This window comes from Tinamus guttatus, unplaced genomic scaffold (assembly GCF_059628265.1).
Source record: "Tinamus guttatus ecotype Peru unplaced genomic scaffold, ASM5962826v1 Tinamus_guttatus_pri_ptg000038l, whole genome shotgun sequence".
In the NCBI taxonomy this organism is placed as follows: Eukaryota; Metazoa; Chordata; class Aves; order Tinamiformes; family Tinamidae; genus Tinamus; species Tinamus guttatus.
The window spans coordinates 5,471,452-5,489,134 of record NW_028288572.1 but is presented as its reverse complement, the minus strand read 5'-3'; the positions used below and the strand labels follow the sequence as shown (position 1 = coordinate 5,489,134).

The 17,683-nt window shown below is 35.6% G+C and overlaps 1 protein-coding gene across 3 annotated transcripts in view; it reads right to left on the bottom strand.

The window, feature by feature from the left end:
• The window catches only part of ASAP1 (ArfGAP with SH3 domain, ankyrin repeat and PH domain 1), a 153,215-nt gene that overhangs the window by 32,978 nt on the left and 102,554 nt on the right, over positions 1–17,683 (bottom strand). For all 3 annotated transcript variants that reach the window (XM_088534972.1, XM_088534962.1, XM_088534982.1), the window contains exons 6-17: positions 16,656–16,730; positions 16,264–16,313; positions 15,135–15,264; positions 14,280–14,365; positions 13,145–13,220; positions 12,140–12,226; positions 8,769–8,869; positions 8,330–8,399; positions 6,678–6,765; positions 6,248–6,296; positions 2,075–2,238; positions 378–511 (exon numbers count right to left, since the gene is read on the bottom strand). In XM_088534972.1, the coding sequence (XP_088391098.1) occupies positions 378–511; positions 2,075–2,238; positions 6,248–6,296; positions 6,678–6,765; positions 8,330–8,399; positions 8,769–8,869; positions 12,140–12,226; positions 13,145–13,220; positions 14,280–14,365; positions 15,135–15,264; positions 16,264–16,313; positions 16,656–16,730 (1,110 nt within the window). The remainder of the gene's footprint in view (positions 1–377; positions 512–2,074; positions 2,239–6,247; positions 6,297–6,677; positions 6,766–8,329; positions 8,400–8,768; positions 8,870–12,139; positions 12,227–13,144; positions 13,221–14,279; positions 14,366–15,134; positions 15,265–16,263; positions 16,314–16,655; positions 16,731–17,683) is intronic.

The window sequence follows — 17,683 nt, the reverse complement described above, 5'->3', positions numbered from 1 at the left end:
AATTATACTATTTTATTACCATCTTTCATCACATAAGATTTTCTCCTCTCCTGATTGGAAGTCAAGATTGGCTAATGAGAAGTAACATTCGGCTGCTCCAATCCGTGAATATTCAATTTGTAAAAACTCAGGGAATTAACATGAAAAGTGGTAAATGGATAGAAGCATCGATAATACATAGTACTAAAAAAAAATCTTAATACAGTATTTATAAAAATATGAACAATGTGTTCTGAAAAATCAGCATCTTGAAAATAATTTACAGTAAGTTCTAAATCTGAATGTTTCTTACATATATATAGGCTGGGAGTAAAGAAGAAAAAACCCAAAACAAACAAACAAAAAAAGAAAAAAAAAAAAAAGAAAAAGCAGCTTACCAAGAGTTCAGACGTTCCTAGTTTGTCTAATTCCAAAGACTGGATTCGAGAAATATGGACACCCATTTCTCTGTGTATTCCAGAACACTCTATGCACGTTAAAATGCCCAAATTAGTTGATAGCCACGTTGGATCTGTAGAGTTGAAAGCAAAAGTATTTAAAGAAAGTTCAACCAGAAGTTTTCAATATCTGTAAGAAATTGCTGTATTCCTCATTTAAGATTTAAAAAAATGGAAGTGAAATATGAACATCTAATCTTTGATCCAAACTCTGGTGTGAATTTAAGCAAACATTGATGCCAGTGGAATTAAGTCTCTCAGACTGGGGACAGTCACAAAAGCACTGCATTTAAATTTCCATGTCCATCCTGCACCTTTCAATGTGAATTGTTTCAAAAATTGCTTCTTGTAGAAACAAGGCAGGTTTTTGCTTCCTATTTTCAAAAGGAACAGGTGAACTAAATTCCACTCTTGGCAAATGCTGAACTTTTTATCTTTACAACTTAAACTTTCAATAGTCTTTATTCATAAAGAATTAAATATAATATTTCCTGTGTGTAATATAGCTAACAAATTAAAGGAAGCCTAAGGAAATTTGGGACCAGCATGACAATAAAAACTTGCACCATCATGGAGATCTGCATGCAAAATTGGAATAGATCTTATATTGTAGCTTATTATGTAGCATTCCTAATGTTTTGAAGAACTCTAGATAGATTATATATATAAACACGTCTTCAAATTGTCTTCCTGGATCTTAGTTAGTGACTGGTAAAGTATTAAGTCAAGAGATTAAAGCAGCAGGCTGAGGTGGGGAACCTGAAACTACTATCACTTCTCTCCCCTGAGAGCACAGCAAGAACCTTGTTAATGTGGAGGTTGGGAACTTAAAACCTCACTATAAATTAAAGCATGAATTAGAACTGTATTTGAAAGTAGCTGTAGATTTACATGAGGTAACTGAATGAACCAATTCAAGGATTTGGCATAATGCTTTTGCAATATTCAACTCTATTTTACCTTTTTCTCCCCCTCAATCTGCATCAGTTTTATGTCAGTAAATCTCTTCTGAGGAAACACACCATCACCTCAGTTCACATTATCGGCTTCTTGATATTACAGCTCTAAAATCTAAACAAACTCTTCAGCTACCATACAAATTCAGTAGTTTTAGAAGAATTTAACTGTTCTGAAGCTTTAAGTGGCATACAGCTGGCTTGTAACTGTATTTCTGAAGATATAATGTGATAGGACTCCAGCTCTGGGTCTCCACTTCCTTTGCAAGAGACCACTTATTCCAACCATGAAGTTTTTGATACTCCCATTCTAATGGGAGTGATATCCTGGCCTGGTCAGTTTTTGCCACAGTCGTTGTCTAAGCATTACCTGCTCCTACTTAGTAGTATGCACAGGATCAGTGATGCCAAGCAACTTCCACGCAAGTGCAACAAGCATCTAGAGTGCAATAAGAACAGTTCAAACTCCAGAAGGGCTTGAACTGCTTCAAGTAGGCACAGACAACACACAAAAGTATTTCAGTGAATTAAACGAAACTAACGTATGAAAGTCAGTAGTTGCTCTTTTAAATTGGTTGAAGACTGATCAACATATCACTTAGAAAATTAGTTTGCACTCTGCAAACACTTCAAAGAGATTATTTTGCTCACAATGGGCAGAGGACTAACAAATTGAGATACCTGGTGAGCCACAGTCACAGCAGACTTCGTTGCCGGGCAGTCTCTGTATGTCGTCTATAATGGCTTTGGTCAGATCCTCCAAGCTGTTTTCCCCTGTGCTCTGCTCTCCACGGAATGCCATATTTAATGCTTCTTCTTTGCTGTTGGTCAACACTGATATCCACCTAGTACAGAATAAAGATATCAGTGAAAATTTGCATTTGTAAGTACAAGCGAATCTAGAAACTGTAGGAAGCTTGCCAGGAACAAAATATGAGTGAAATAGAGGGAAGAGCTGTATTGTCGGTGAGACACAGTGGGACTCAAAAGGAAAGAAGTGAGATTGAGAAAAGCCAAAAAGCAAATACATAATTTTAATATTGTTTTGATGAAATACTTAAAACGAGTTCTCAAGTTCTACTGTAGAGTTTGGGAAGAAAAAGGGTCCGACAGCTCCAGTAAATTTAGCTGCCTAACGAGCAGGTACCTGAGACCTTCCTACAGTCTGTCCTGCTACTAGAGGTGGAAGCTCCAACGGCTGCTCCCTCCGGCACGTGCCCCCAGCAGGCACCTGCTCAATACACAGACCTTTTCCATGCACTCACTGGAGCCAGAGCACTAGGGCCAAATTAAAGAGAAGGGCCAGGCCAGCTAACAGGATGAGGAGTTGAAAAGAGACCATGGCAGGAACAATACTGACTGCCAGCTGCAACGAACCAAGATCCTTCAATGCTGTTTGCAGTGATAATTCACCCACCCAGTCACCCTGGCAGTTTTTTGATTGCACACGACTTTTAAAATGTATTAAAAATAAATCCCTCACTAGCTGTTGCATGAAATAGGAAAACAGAAAGGAGAAAACAATCATACAGGGGACATGAATATTGAAAAAGTAACCCAAGCCTCTCATTTATGAAAAGAACAAAATAAAAAAAGCTCTCTCACCTCGAGTGCTTTTAAATGTGATTAAGTTTACAGGAACTACATTTTAGGCGGAAAAACTACTTTAAAACTGGCTGCATCCTCCATCCATTTCCTGCTTACAATATTACAGTCATCTTCACTCAACATTCCTCTTCAAGGCACAGAATGGCTATAGGCAGTTGGATGTGTTAGGAATATAACTTCACACTTAATTCACAGTCCCTCAACAAAATAATGAAGGAAATTTGAACTTTAAAGGATTACAGTGGCCAAGTTTCCTAAATAAGCCTGCAATGCAGGTTCACAGAGTGAATATGGGCACTTTATATATTTCAAGTTTGTGCACTTTATATTTTATACTTCACATACATGCAGATTTTAATCTTTATGGACTGACAATAATCTGAGGATTTTATTTAAAAGATTGTTGGCAAACCAAAAAAAAAATAGCAAAAGTAAACTTAAGTTTTTTTAAAAAGTTTTACATGCTGAAAACCATGTGTTTTATACAGACGTGTATCAGTGTACATAAACACACAGGAGTATTCACAGCATTTATAATAAGATAAATATTTGAACATGCACTAGATGGCATTCTTCTGCAATTTTGCTGATGAAAACCAAGGATATTAAAAAAGAAGAGGCTGCATCTTTAGCTACTAATGTTATATTATAGCTGTTAAAAATACAGAATTAAATAACTGCTACAGACAGACATTTATTCGGACACCTATTGGCAATTTTCTTCATGGTTAAAGTTTGATTGGTTTGTTTAAAAGAAGTCAGAAGTTGAATAAAACTCAAGCACGTTGAAACAATGAAGAAAGGATTAGATATAAATAAAATAAGCACAACCTAACTAAGCCAACTTTTAGTTTATAAAGATATCCACTTTAAGAGTTACTAAACCATAGCACATATTTGGGTTTAGTTTCCCTCACTATCCCCATCTCAGACTATTTTACTGCTGTTCTCTGTGGAAGAGTCAAAGCAAAGGGCACCACCGGGTCTGCTCTTCCTAGACATCCTCATGGGCAACTGAACACAAACGCAAGAGGGGAGACAGCCTTAATGGCTTAGCCTGCTTGAGCTAAAGTCCCCGTAGGCCTTCCTGGCACACTGTATATTTAAAAAAATCTCAAACAGTCAAATCAGTAAGTATGGCTCATTAACTCAATGTCAACAGGGAAAAAACGCTGCCTTATTGCTGCTGCTCTTTTTTTCTTATTATCCTAAAAATGATTAATATCAATATTTTCTATATTCCAAAATGACACCGAAATCAACCTACAAGGCAATAATAATAATAATAATAAAAAAATAAAGGCATCTTTTCAGTTTGTAGTGGTTCTTTCAAATAATTTAAGAATGACTCAGATCTCACATAACTATCTATCTAATACACTATCACTTCTATCTAATACAATTAAATGGGTTGCTCCATCTTGTACTGCTTAATTTAGCTTTATTTAATCCATATTTTCTTAAAGAATTGGATTCTTCAACTTCAAAATTGGGAATACTGAAAACCCACAGTATACTTGGCCCTAGCAACAGCATCAAAAGTAAAAAGTATTTACTACTATATGTGTTAAAGATATCTTATATTTTAGGGATTCAAAGGTATCTCCTTTTAGATATATATATACATATATTAATAAAATATGTATGTAAAAATAAAATAAACATTAATATGAAATTAATAAAAGCTATTGAGGATTTTAAACTGACAGCCAATCAGTAATTCAGGATCAATAGAGCACTCACTGGAAAAGAGTCAAGAAATGGACCGGATTAAGGGAATGTTTGAAAAAGTAGTAATGTATCTATAACCAAATGTGAGCTATGTTTAAAAATCTGTCTATTAGTAGTATTGTTTTTAAGATTTTTGGTAAAATATTCATGGAATCAGTTCAAAACAATCACTATGAAACGAAGGAAGGAAATTTAAGAATAGAGTAACAGAATGTTATCTTGCTTTGTATTCTACATAGATGGGAGGCTAGAAAAGTGATTTGAAAATGTATTTATGCATTTATTTCTTAATGGCGCACCAGACAAAAAAGGACAGGACAGAGACAGCAAGAAGACAGAGGTGAATGAAAGGCAACACACGAAGCTTTTGGGTGGAGAAAGAGTAGGAAAAGGCACATATACGTATGTGAAAAATGGAACCAGAGGATGACAATGAATTGAGGAATTATAGAACAGAATTACCAAAAATTCCGTAAATCAAAGGATAATGTTCGCATGGCACCTTATCTAATAAGGCTGTTAAGGAACTACTCAGTAGCTGAGTAAGAAAAACAGAACAATTATGTTTATGGAAAAAAATGCAACATTTACAGGCATTTCAGTTCATAAACCTCAACTAGGTAAAAATCCTGTCCAGCCAAACCATCGGAAGGCCCCGCAGGTATTTCCCAAACCTTAAACACACACACGCGGCACCAGAGCCCTCCGCTAAGAAAGGGGCACAGCAGCTCCCAGGCAGGCCGGGAGGCTCAGTTCTCACTTCGCACCAGCAACTCGATTCCCACACTTGTCAGCTGTAAGTAAGACTGCAACGCTGGCAGCAATTGCAATATTCGGGAGAGGAGCCCCAGACTAGAAGCAGTTCTGACTTAGCAGGAGGAAAGATTGGTTTTAACGAAACAATCTGGTGGGAAACATGCGTTAAGGAAGAAAGTTGTTGCATTCTGGAGTCCATTAAAACTCTGAGATAAGGATTGTTGCCCATTTCTGAACCTATATCGGAAAAGCTCCATTGCCTTTTAATATTTTTTATGTAGTATGTACATCTTTTTTTTCCATTTACTATTTTTAATATGGAGATAAAGGCAGCATGACCAGGAAGAAACTGCAAGAATTGAAATGCAGGATTTAAGAAGATTTTCAAAACGCTTCATGTGAACCCTAACAAGCTGGCCTACTATTTCATGCCAAGCAAATGCACTTGAATAAGGTAATTGCAACATACACCTAAACCAACACTTTTTTTGGTTGGCTGATTTTTTTTTGGAGGGGAAGGTGGAGGGAAAAAGGGATTGTGGGGGTTTTATTTGCTTGTTTGTATTAAAGCATTTTCAAAGAGCCCTGCAGCCTTGTGCCTTGGTAACACAAGACCATTCACATCTACACATTCACCACAACAGAAGAGACAAATAGGCAGTATTTTGCCATTAGCTGAGAAAACTATTTCCAGTGATATTTACAATCCTGAACCCCTTTAATGACAAAAATAAATAAAAATAAAATAAACATTCTTACGCTACGTATTCTTGTTCATCTTCTGCCTGGAAGTGGTATGTTCTGTTATCTGAAATAAATAAATACATCCTTATGCCTGGCACATAAACTATAAAAATCAAACTTTTTGTTACTAATATATTGGCAAATAAAGACATTAGAAGCAATTAACCAAGCTGCAACATTAACTTATTTACAAAACAATTGTTTGCAATAAGCTATTAAATATTAAGAAGGACAAATTATTTTAATGAAAAAAAAGAGAAATTGGGACCTTCTTGACTACCCTCCTTGTGCCATCAGAAGAAGGCTCAATAAGCACAGCAGATAGTGGCACAAATGAAGAGGAGATCACAGGTCTCTTCCCCTTCCCGGCCTACGTTGCTTACGCGTGTTGTGCCCATCACCAAACATCTCACTGAACCTGGAAGAACCTGAAGTTGCTACATACGTGATATTAGATCAAAAGACTTCTTATCTTCAGCATTTGGCTTCACTTGGCAGGTCAGTAAATTCAGTTTAGCTGGTTGCCTGTTAGACTAAAAAAAAAAAAAAAACACCATTTATTTTACTTTAAAAATATCTTGCTATAGGATTGTTTTTCCTTTGAGGTGTGTGCACGTGTGATGCTAATTTAAAATAGGAGTGCACACACATGTAGTATGGCAATTTACCCAAATGGACAGATTTCAAACAAAATTAGAAACTTCGCAGCAACTCTTCCTGGCTACTTCATAGGGATTAAAAGAATAAACATGAATTTATAATATACTAGTACTTAATTTTATTGTATTTGAAAAGCAATGGTAAACTCTTACTTTATTATGATTATTTTTAATTACAGCATGCTCATATTCTGATTTTCCTCCTATTTTAAATAATCAAAAATAGAAACCTAAAAATTCCAAAGGGAAAGAATACTACTAACGCCGATTTTAAAAAACGCCCCATATGAGCAATTTATGTTATTGTTTTGTCACCTTTTTAATTTCTAATATACGGCTCTGCATAGAAAGCACTTAAAATATATAGTACCAGTTTTTTTTTTCTCCCTGAGAAACATTAACACCATTGAGGTCTGTCATTTTGAAAACTTTCCTGAATGTTTATACCTAACCCAGCTGCATGTAAGTCTGTAATTTACTGTGTTATGACGTGTAGAACATTATCAACTTCTTGCAGAAAATACACATGGTCAAAGAGACAGGCAGAGGAAAGCAAAGTTTGAGGCAATTAGAAATAGAGCAGCAGGGAAAAAAAAAGCGGGGGGGGGGAAGCAGTAAAGCAGCCACAATAACTGAGGATATAGCACTCCTTTTCAACTACTTTTTCAATTGATTGGCATGCGTTATGCTTGCTATGGGTGAGATTTAAATGAGTTTGTTTTGGAAGGGCACAAATCCTACGAACGTGCAGCACCACACACTGAGGAGCTGAGCTCTGGAGATCAGTTTTGAGCAAACACAACCACCAAAATTATCTGCCATAATTAGGTTAAGTCATGACAACTAAACAAGTCTTAAAAGTATTATGGTTATACAGGTTTAATGAAGAGCTGCATAGGTAGCAGATGAAAGTCAACACGGCTGGCGGCTGCTACCAGAGCACAAGTTGCCAGTTACCAGTAACTCTTTCTGAACTGAGTTTTGAAAACTGTTGGCATAAAAAACTATAAACCAAATATGAAGGGGGGGGGGGGGGGGCTCACAAAATCTAGAACTTTATTTCCTGCCTTATCAAAAGTTTGGCAGGACAAATATCTACACATTCATCCCTCTTTACAAATTCATAAATATATAAAGCCCCAAATATATAAAGCCCCAAATTAAGTGCTTGAGATGTACAGTGACAATGCTTATAAGTAAGAACAGTTGACTGATTTCCATTTTCCTAGCAAATTACTAGTCAATACATTAAGTGTTTAATCAGCTGTCAAGAACTATAACAACAAAGGGCCAGGGGCAAACAGAAGGTTTAAGAAAAACTCGTAAGTCCACAGGGTTTTTTTTTTTTTTTCCTCAGTAACAGATGAACACCAGTCCCATCACTTGGAAAGGAAAATGTTAATTTATCAATTTAATTAAAGATACAAAAACAGCTTACCGTTGCATGTGATATGGTAAGAATTCCATTTTTAACAGTGCATTTTCTTCTTTGCCAAACTTTCCTTAGACTACATAAGAACAACAAAAACAAAACCAGTAACAAGATCTGCATTTCAAAATATATTTTTAACCCCACTAACATATTGAGTAGATTATGCTTGAGAAAACAACAGATCCAGGCAAAATTTTACGAAGCAGAAGCAACTGAGAGATTTATGACAAGTCATCTTTAAACAAGCTCTTCTTGTCTATTCTCAATATTTACTATAGTTATTAAAATTAACTGACCTCATATGTGGGGCCAGATTCACATTCTGAAATTATGGATACTCAAGACATGCATTAGGAGAATGGGCTTTAAGCACACACAAAGTGCATAAAATCAGTATGTAGAAACAGCAACGGTTCATTTTGTATCACCCACTCCAAGCACCTACCCGTCGCTCTTCTTTAGGAGATAACCTTTCTTCTCGCTGCCGTATTCCTTATTCCCCTGAAGCTGATGCATGCTATAACCTCCTTGCCTGCTCTGTGAATCCTGCAAAAGGGAAAATGCCATCAATACTTTTGCATAGTTTTGCATAGTTTTCCTAACCTTTAAGCCAATTTTACTATTTTACTTTATCTTATGCCCACAAGTTAATGCTGTTCACAAGCTAATACTAAAAGAAAAAAAAAAAAAGAGAATTCCTAATGTACATGTTATATTTGAGAGCTTGCTCTTATATTATCTGACTTTGAACCAAGACTTAATCAGTGTTCATGACCTAAGTGAGCCGAGTAAGCTATGGATACAGATACATATCTCAAAATAATGACTTTTAAATAAATATTTAATATTGCATAATCTGATAACTAAAGAAAAGAGACTAATCTCAAACTGCAAAAAGAAAGTGAATATAGGATACATTTAGAAATGCACACAAACTCAAAACCACCAATGCTAATAAACATATTTACTTGAAATCCAATTAAAAAGATATATGCAGTTCGTAAGTTTTAGTCAATCAAGTCAGCAGAAATAATTCTTTCATTAAATAAAAAATTAAGTGAAGTCAATTGATTAACATGTTATAAGCACAGCAGAGAAAATCCCAGAAGTTCATTAAAACATTGACTTACTCTCCTAGACTTCGATCACGAAAGGCAAAAGCAAAGAAGAGAAAAAGCATTTAAAAGAGAATTATTATTTTATTAAAAAAACACTTAGTCTTCATATTTAACAGAAAAACTGGCTGTCCCACTTCCAAAGGCATTATTAGAAAGAAGGCACCATTTTTTATTATTATTATTTTTTTATTTAGGCACACTGAGATTTTTATTCACAAAAACAAAACTGCATAACCAAGTTCTGTGCAACCTTACACTTCAATGAATTTTTTTCAGTAACTTTACATTTATGAAATGGGCTTAATAAAAATAACCAAGAATGCCACAAGGTGACGTAACTTTTTTCTTTCAAAGTGCATTTTCTTATAATTTCCTCGAGTAATACATATTGAAGATTATGCTTTCCTATTTTAGTTTGGGTTCTTGCAGACATTTTTCATCCTGCAGCAAATCTGTTGGGTAAATCTAGAGAAAGGTACTTTTGTTAAATGGGCAGTTGAGGTTGGAAGCAGCATGGCTGCAGTGGAATTTCAGCAAGAATTATCAACTAAGAGGTTCTCAGCTTACTCTTCCTTAAGCTTGATAAACAGCATTTTACATACAAAATAAAATTATATTACTACTATTAAAATTATATTACTACTCCATGAAAAAGACATCTCCAAAGCTATCAAGTGCAGTGATTTTTTGAAGGCTGGTAATTCTTACACAAAAATTACAGAGACTGCAGTAAATTGATCCCAGGAGTGTTTGGTATGAACAGGATGAGACACCATGTGTAGCAGAGCCCTCACAAACCACAGTGCCCAGAGCAAAGCTCCAGCACTCTGCACAACTTGAGATTCCAAGATTATCAAGACAAGTTTTTTCCGAGAAAGGGGCAACTGCAAAGACTTCTGGAATGTTTTTTCACTGATACAGGGACAGGTATGTTATCAAAATGAGTAGAAGTGGTTATAATGCTACACACAGCCACCATAAGCAAAGGTAAAAGAAAAGTTGCATTAAGAGACCTTAGAAATGTAGAGAATGAAGTTGAGCTGGATTAGTATGTCAGTGGTAGGACAACATTCCTCAAAAGGGGAAGGGGGTTTTTTTGTATACTTTTTACTGAATGAATGCATGGGTGCTGAAGAGCAGTTTTTCATTCACATTTTTTAATACGAGGAGATCCCATATGCTTTAATGAATTTAAGAGTCATACACAATCTCTTCAGTCATCTTTGCGATGAAAAGTCATTCTGACATGGCAGGAAGCATCATTTATCTAACAGGGGTGCCAGCAAGTATAAAGCTGGTAAAACTTGCATCAGTTTGGTCAGGAATCACTGGTTTTGATTTCTTTCACTTACACAAGGGGTCATTGGAACCTCAGTTACATACAGACAGGGTTTCAATTCCACTACTTCAAACAACTGATTCATTCTCTGCCAAAGTAGTTTTTGACAGCAGTACTTCAGAAACCTTAAAAATCCACCAGAGAAAACTAGTAAAATTAGAATTTAAAAGTTATTTCGTAGTAGTTCTTGGACGCCAATGCTCTTTGTTTAACTTTTGCTTGACAATGGCAAACATTCCCGTTCAGAAACAATTTTAGACAGTAGGTAGATTACAAGTGTAATCTGCATATGGGATGTTCTATGGAAGAGATCAAGAAGGAACATAGCAATGTGACAAATGAAGGACAAGTAAACCAAAGAATATAGATAAATAAAGTAGAAACTGATATAAGGGAAAACAGAGCTAGGAGGAGCTGGCAGGTCTTAGAATAAATTGGCATCTATTCAAAGGGGCTCTGTAGTGCTTCAGCATATGAGTATTTCTGCCTATCGGGTACAATGACTTGGATAAAGTTACATATATATAAATAAAATAAAAACTGTTTTGTGTCCTCACCCCCAGTTCTAAGAGTTTCACATCTGCATCTGCAGCAGACACTATGCGAGTTCCCCCTTCACATCTGACACCACAGTGATACCACAGGACAACTTGTTTTGCATACACCCTCCACCCCACCCCCCCTTTAACCACTCTGGCACTTTCATCTGCTTAAGATATAAGTTATCCATCACATACATTAATATAGAACATTAAGAGAAAGGGAATGGGAAGAGATACATCATCACAGAACCCATGTGGGGCAGCAGATGAACAACATGGAAAACACAGGTAAAAGCGAGTCCCCAGTTCTCATTCTGACCTTCTGAGCACCACCTGGCTCAGGAAGACCGAACACAGCCTGGCTGGAGGATGCCAGAATATTAGCAAGATTTATGCATCCCATCACTTTGTATTTTTTCTAAAGTATTGGAAATGAAGAAGCATTCATCTGACCTATAACAACTGTTCTTGCATTTTTATGTATTTTTTCAATTATAAAATTGCACGGAAATACTATCATGATTCATCACTGTCCTCTTTCATGAAAGAGATCATTATTTTTCTTTATATGATAAAGAGAAATTTAAAAATAACCTAAAACTTTTATTCGCTGATATGTAGTTTGATATTCTACATACTAGTTTTGTTGAATGCTGTGTTTACTATATATGCTATATTCACTATATATGTTGAATGTCACTATATATGACAACTCTCCTGAAGAATAACTATGCCTGCATGAACTAAGCATATTTCTCAGTTCAAAATCTGCATCAATTCATATTCTATGTGAGAATAACAAGTCTAAATTATTTACCTCTTTCTGGTCAAGCTGCAGAGATGATTTTATCAAATCGCGGAGAGCAGTAAGCTGTTTTTTTTCTTCATCTTGTGTCTGTTTTATCTGTAGAAAGACATTGCCATTACAGGCACAGTGTTTATTCCAAATTTTATGCACTCCAATATACCATATGTCCTGAATAACCTGATAGCTCGCCCTGCTCTGAGTGATTGAACTAGCTGATCCACAAGAGGTCCCTTCCATCTTCAGTTATATTGTGATTCTTGAGGGGTTTTTGGTTTTGTTTTTTTTCCATGGATATGCTCATTTTAAGATATTATCTCTCTGCACCAGTATTAGTTCAAAAGCAAGCAAAAATGAATATACCACTCCACATGCCCTGTTCTTTTATGCTTTAATGGTTCATTACATCTCATGCAACTGTTTGAACAAATAATTAAGCAACTCCAATAGGCTTGAGAGATTACTTTTAAATGGAGGAATGAAAACATAGTTCAGTTTATCCACAAACTGTAATAGCAAATAGGATTACTGCACTCTGATTATAGAATTAAAAAGCACTTGCGTGACAAACCAGCTCTGGTTTTTCATTGTTACTTGCCTTCCACGAACAGCACTGGAAAATTAATTTACTCAAAAAGATGGCACTAACTCCAAGCAGTTTGTTAGAGAGAAAAAGAAAAAAAAAAAAAGGAAGCTAAGGTAGCTAAAAAGGGTAATGTGATCTGAACTGAATATTCCCATTTTAAATTAGGTTTATTTCAATGAAACATTAAATTAATAATAATAAAATAAAAAGCTGTTTTTCTCTCATGATAACTATAGCTATCAAATATAAAGTTTAAGATAAGCCAGGATGATTTTCCTTCACTCTAGGTGTATTTAAAACTTTAAAGAACACACTTCTTATTTCTAAAATACAAGGATAAAATGTGCATTTTTCCCTCATCTAATCTGAACTCATAAGAAAACAAAACACATTTCCACATTCAGACATTGAACTACTTACAAGTAACTTACATTATACAGATCAGCAGCCAACTTTTCAATGTATTGTTTAAGTTTATCAGCTGTTTTCAAGCCATCTTGGAAGAAACTGTAATGAAAAATACATGTGATTTATCAGGAGCAATCCTGAACAGTTTATTACACAAGTTTGTTTGTTTCCCCCCCCCCCCCCCCCCCCCCCGCTCCTCTTCTGGCAAGCCAGTGCATTTTATCCAGCTCCTCCCAATCAATCTAGAAATAATCAATCCCAGTGCCAATTTGAATAGTTTTATTATCAATCTAACCACAAAACAACACAACTTCCACAGTGCTCTAATACCAAGATACTTCTGAGGCCTGAAACAATCTGCCTTGCTGAATGGCTCTTACTATATAAAGATATGAGGACCCAAATGTGTTATATGATCAGTAGCTCCCATGCTAGGACATGAAGAACAGAACTAATCCATATCAGGCATTCAATATTACAAAAAAAAAAAAAAAAAAAAAAAAAAAAAAACCAACGCTAACCTCACAAAATGCTACAAATGCTACTTCATATTCAAATTAGTCATACTGCTGAATTCATTAGCTTAATAGCTTAATAAAAGACATTGCCCTTCCCAGTGGCTTTAAAGTAGGGCACCTTTCAATAATGAAGAGTCAGTATTATGGCTTTCACAGATACCAAATTAGACAGAATATTGCCTAGTTTATTTTGGGTACTATTAGTCAATATGTTTCCCTAGAGCAAAAATATTTTTCTTTTATTTAGCTTATATTAAATGAAGGTTCCTGCCTGTTTGTCTTTTTTCTACTGATAAAAAAGGTCACAGCTTGACAGTTTTACCTCATGGAGCTCCAAAGGAATCACTTCCTTTCACGCAGTTTGAAGATTTACATAAAAGACTATTACAAAGAATAAACAAGCTATCCCTGAAATTATATTCTAGACTTCAGGAACTAAAGTTACCTTCCGAGGGAAAATTCTTTGGCCTCTTTTCTCCATCTCCCTCCCTCTCCCAGTTGTATTCGTACTCTCGACTGAAAGTACGCTGAAGACATTTAACAGAGCTACACTTCCTGATGATGAAAATACCTTAATACATCAAAAAAAAAAAATCTTGCAAATTAAATACTGTCATCAAGTTTAAAATGTTACACTTACTTGCATTGTGCATGATAATACTTAATAAGATTCTGCAGAAGGTCCACACCTTTTTTTGTCTTGATTTCATTAACCTTAATAAGATACTGCACAGAAAATAACAAATATGTTAATAAACATGCACTACATTCTTCAATTATTTTCCAACAACAACAACAACAACAGTCATTTGTTCAATGAACTAACTATCTCTGTATTTAACTGGGCATACTCAAATCATCAGCCCATCGTCGTAAAGCAAAATAGAGACAAGTCAGCTTTTGGTCACTCATTAAAAAAGAAGAAAAAAATCAAGTTAACCTAAAATAAACAGAAAAATGCAGACAAAATAAAACATCTTTTCTTAATGCTGTTTAAATATAGCAATCTTTCAAAAATAAAAGTACTACGGACTTTAAAGAAACTGCATGTAATGCATGTAATGCAGACAATTACTAATTTTAATTACTAAAAATCAGTTCTTATAGATATAATGCATCCTCATCATCATCATTTATCAGCTGATTAGGAATTTTGTAAAAGGCTTCAGAAAGTAGGTTGGAAAAAGATAACCAAAACTGTCTTCCTGAAGCACTACACCTGAAAAATAAATACTACCATGGTTTATTTTCAGCTCAAGAACCTTAGCTTAATAACCCCAAAACAAATAAAATGAGTAAAATAAGAGGAATCCAGGTTTTAATAGAGTTGTTAAAACAAATATCTTAATAACGTTCTACTGTGTGGCAGGGAAATTGTTTCTTCCTCTCGTCCCCATTACCTGACAGAAAAGATTTTGTCACCACCTTCAGGTCAAACCCACAGAGCACATCTAAGTTACGGGATCATAAACGAAGGCTGAAACTTGTTTCTTACTTCACACATCTGCAGCTGAAAAAGCCTCCTTTCCTTCTCCATCTCCTCTGCTATCTCAGCTCCCGTTATCTCCGTTCGTATCATCCCGTGCTGTTTGGCATGTTCTCGTTTCTCCTTTTCAATTTTTGTACTGAAGTTTCAATTAGGATAAGTTTAAGATTAATAAGATTCATTCTTACAAAAAGAAGTAGTACAGTATTAAAGAAGCCATTCTGAACATGAGTTCTCCCAAAATGCTACTGTCTTGTTTTCTTTCCTCTTTCAAGTGCCCAGAAGTAATAGAGCCAAGAAGCTTCCCTTCCGTTCCTGCATCCTTTACACCTTTTCTCTAGTTTGTTGGCTACGTGGAAGAAGGTGCCATCTCTTCTGTATGATGTGTTCCACCATACAGGCCCCATCTCAATATACTACTGCAGTGTAAAACAAACATAATAAGAAACTAAACTCACTCTGCAAGAAAACATCAGAATATCCTGAACAAACAAGTTTCATGGTTTCATGCCTCGTTATGCAGGAATTAAAACAAGTAACAAGGCAGCACATTAAAAATAACACACATATCAAAGCACATATTAAATGCTATGTCTTCTAATCATTACACTGACATGGAAAGCAAACATTGCAAAGAAAAAACTTAACAGTAAAACGAAAATAAGGAATTAAAAAGTTACTATGCGGCTCTCAGGTAGAGCTTTGCAGTGTGTCCTTCTTAGTGGTCTAATATAGACTAACTGGATTTGCCATTGCTAAGTAAAATTAGGTTTCCAACACAAGAGAAAAAAAAGAGAAAACTATTTATTTTAAAAATAAATCTGAAAAACATAAAAGGACACAAAGGACACAGGAATGGACTCCCGAAAATAACCAAATTCTGGCGAAGTGGCTCCACTCTGAGCCATTTCAGCAACCTTCCTGAGAGCTAAGGTTGCTGTTAATGTTCATTTCCAACTTACTCTTCTTATAAACCTTTGTTCACCCAAGAACACTGGGGAAGAAGCTGTATCCATAAATCCTGACTCACTTTCAGGATTTAAGATTCAAAAACACAAGAGCATAAGGCTGAAAGTCACACTGAAGAGTACACTCGTTTGAGTTACCAAAAGCAGAAGGGGGAGAAAAAAATACTTACAATTTGGTTTCATAATCCTTCCAGGCTTTGTCAAAAGGCTTTTTAAGGTCCTTGGGAAACAGAAAATTTGCTTAAAATATATTTAACATTGTCTTTAAAACATCATTGGAAGGCACTAATAGCACTTTTTAAAGTTTTCCCTTAAAAATTTCAAATAGCATTTTTTTTTTAAAAAAAGTTATTTTCGAACCTTGCAAAGCAGTGCTTTCCAATATTTCAAAGAAGCAACTGAAATTGTACTCATGCCAATTTTAAATTTATTCTTTGGACTAGATACAGAAATATTAATGGATACCAAAGTTAGAAACAATCTCCTGGGTGAATAGAAAGCAGCCAGAAGACAGCTGAAACTAATAACATTTCCATAAACATAGTTAGTTTTCAACACTTACCCCCTTAATACCCTTTAAGTCTCCTTTTAACAGGGAATCCAAAGTGAAAATAACATTGTGGCTTAAACCCTGGAGCTAAAAGGAAGAAGGAAAAAAGACACCATTACCATTCAAAATTTCTATGAAATTATCAAACATCCTACCGACAAGTATTTTATCATCACTAATGAAACAGCAACCACCTCAAACAATTCTAAATTAACAGTAGATTCATTCTAAGAACTAATAAACACTCCCTTGCACCACAGACAGAAACACTGTAATTATGGTTAACCATAAAATACACACGGTGACATAAAATATGAATTTTAAAACCCTTCAAGCTCTCTTAGCAAATACATGAATTATTTAGGAAGCAATTTTGGCTTTGGAGTACATTTTTCGTGCTGGTTTCTGAGCGAGGACGAGGAAGCTGCTATGCTGCAGGCAGACTCGGTGCAGGGCCCTTGCCTGTGCTGCGAGCATCGGGGAGCAAAAGGAGCAAGGAGAGTCTCACTCGCCTTCACTGATCAAGATATTTAATAAAATGTGCAATTTTTTGGCTTCGTAGTTTGGCATGTGTTGAAACTCCCCCATTTAAACTGAACCCTGTTGAGCCCGTGAGGGGAGGTTAATTACCCACGTGCAGGATTTTTGACTTTGCCTCAGCCAACCCAAACAGACAAAATCTATGGTGATGGCACGAGGTGAGCGTACACGGGCACGTGTGGGTGCAGGGCCAGCTCCTGAAAAGTCACCATCACAGGAATGGCTACGTGGGAATGCCATTCCTGCCCAATGCCCGCATGCAAGCGCTGCCCTCCTCAGTCCTCCCACCAAACACACCATGATTTATTTGCACAATTTCTTATAATTTAGACTTACACACTAGACTTTGAAAATAGATTTTAGGTAGATATTTATAATATCTATTAGCCTTTATAAATAAGAATTGTTAGCATAAACTGACAACCTTAACACTGAGAGAAAAGCTTCAAAGCTACAGCTAAATATTTTCAGCTGCTTCTACTACGTAGAATTCTTTCCTC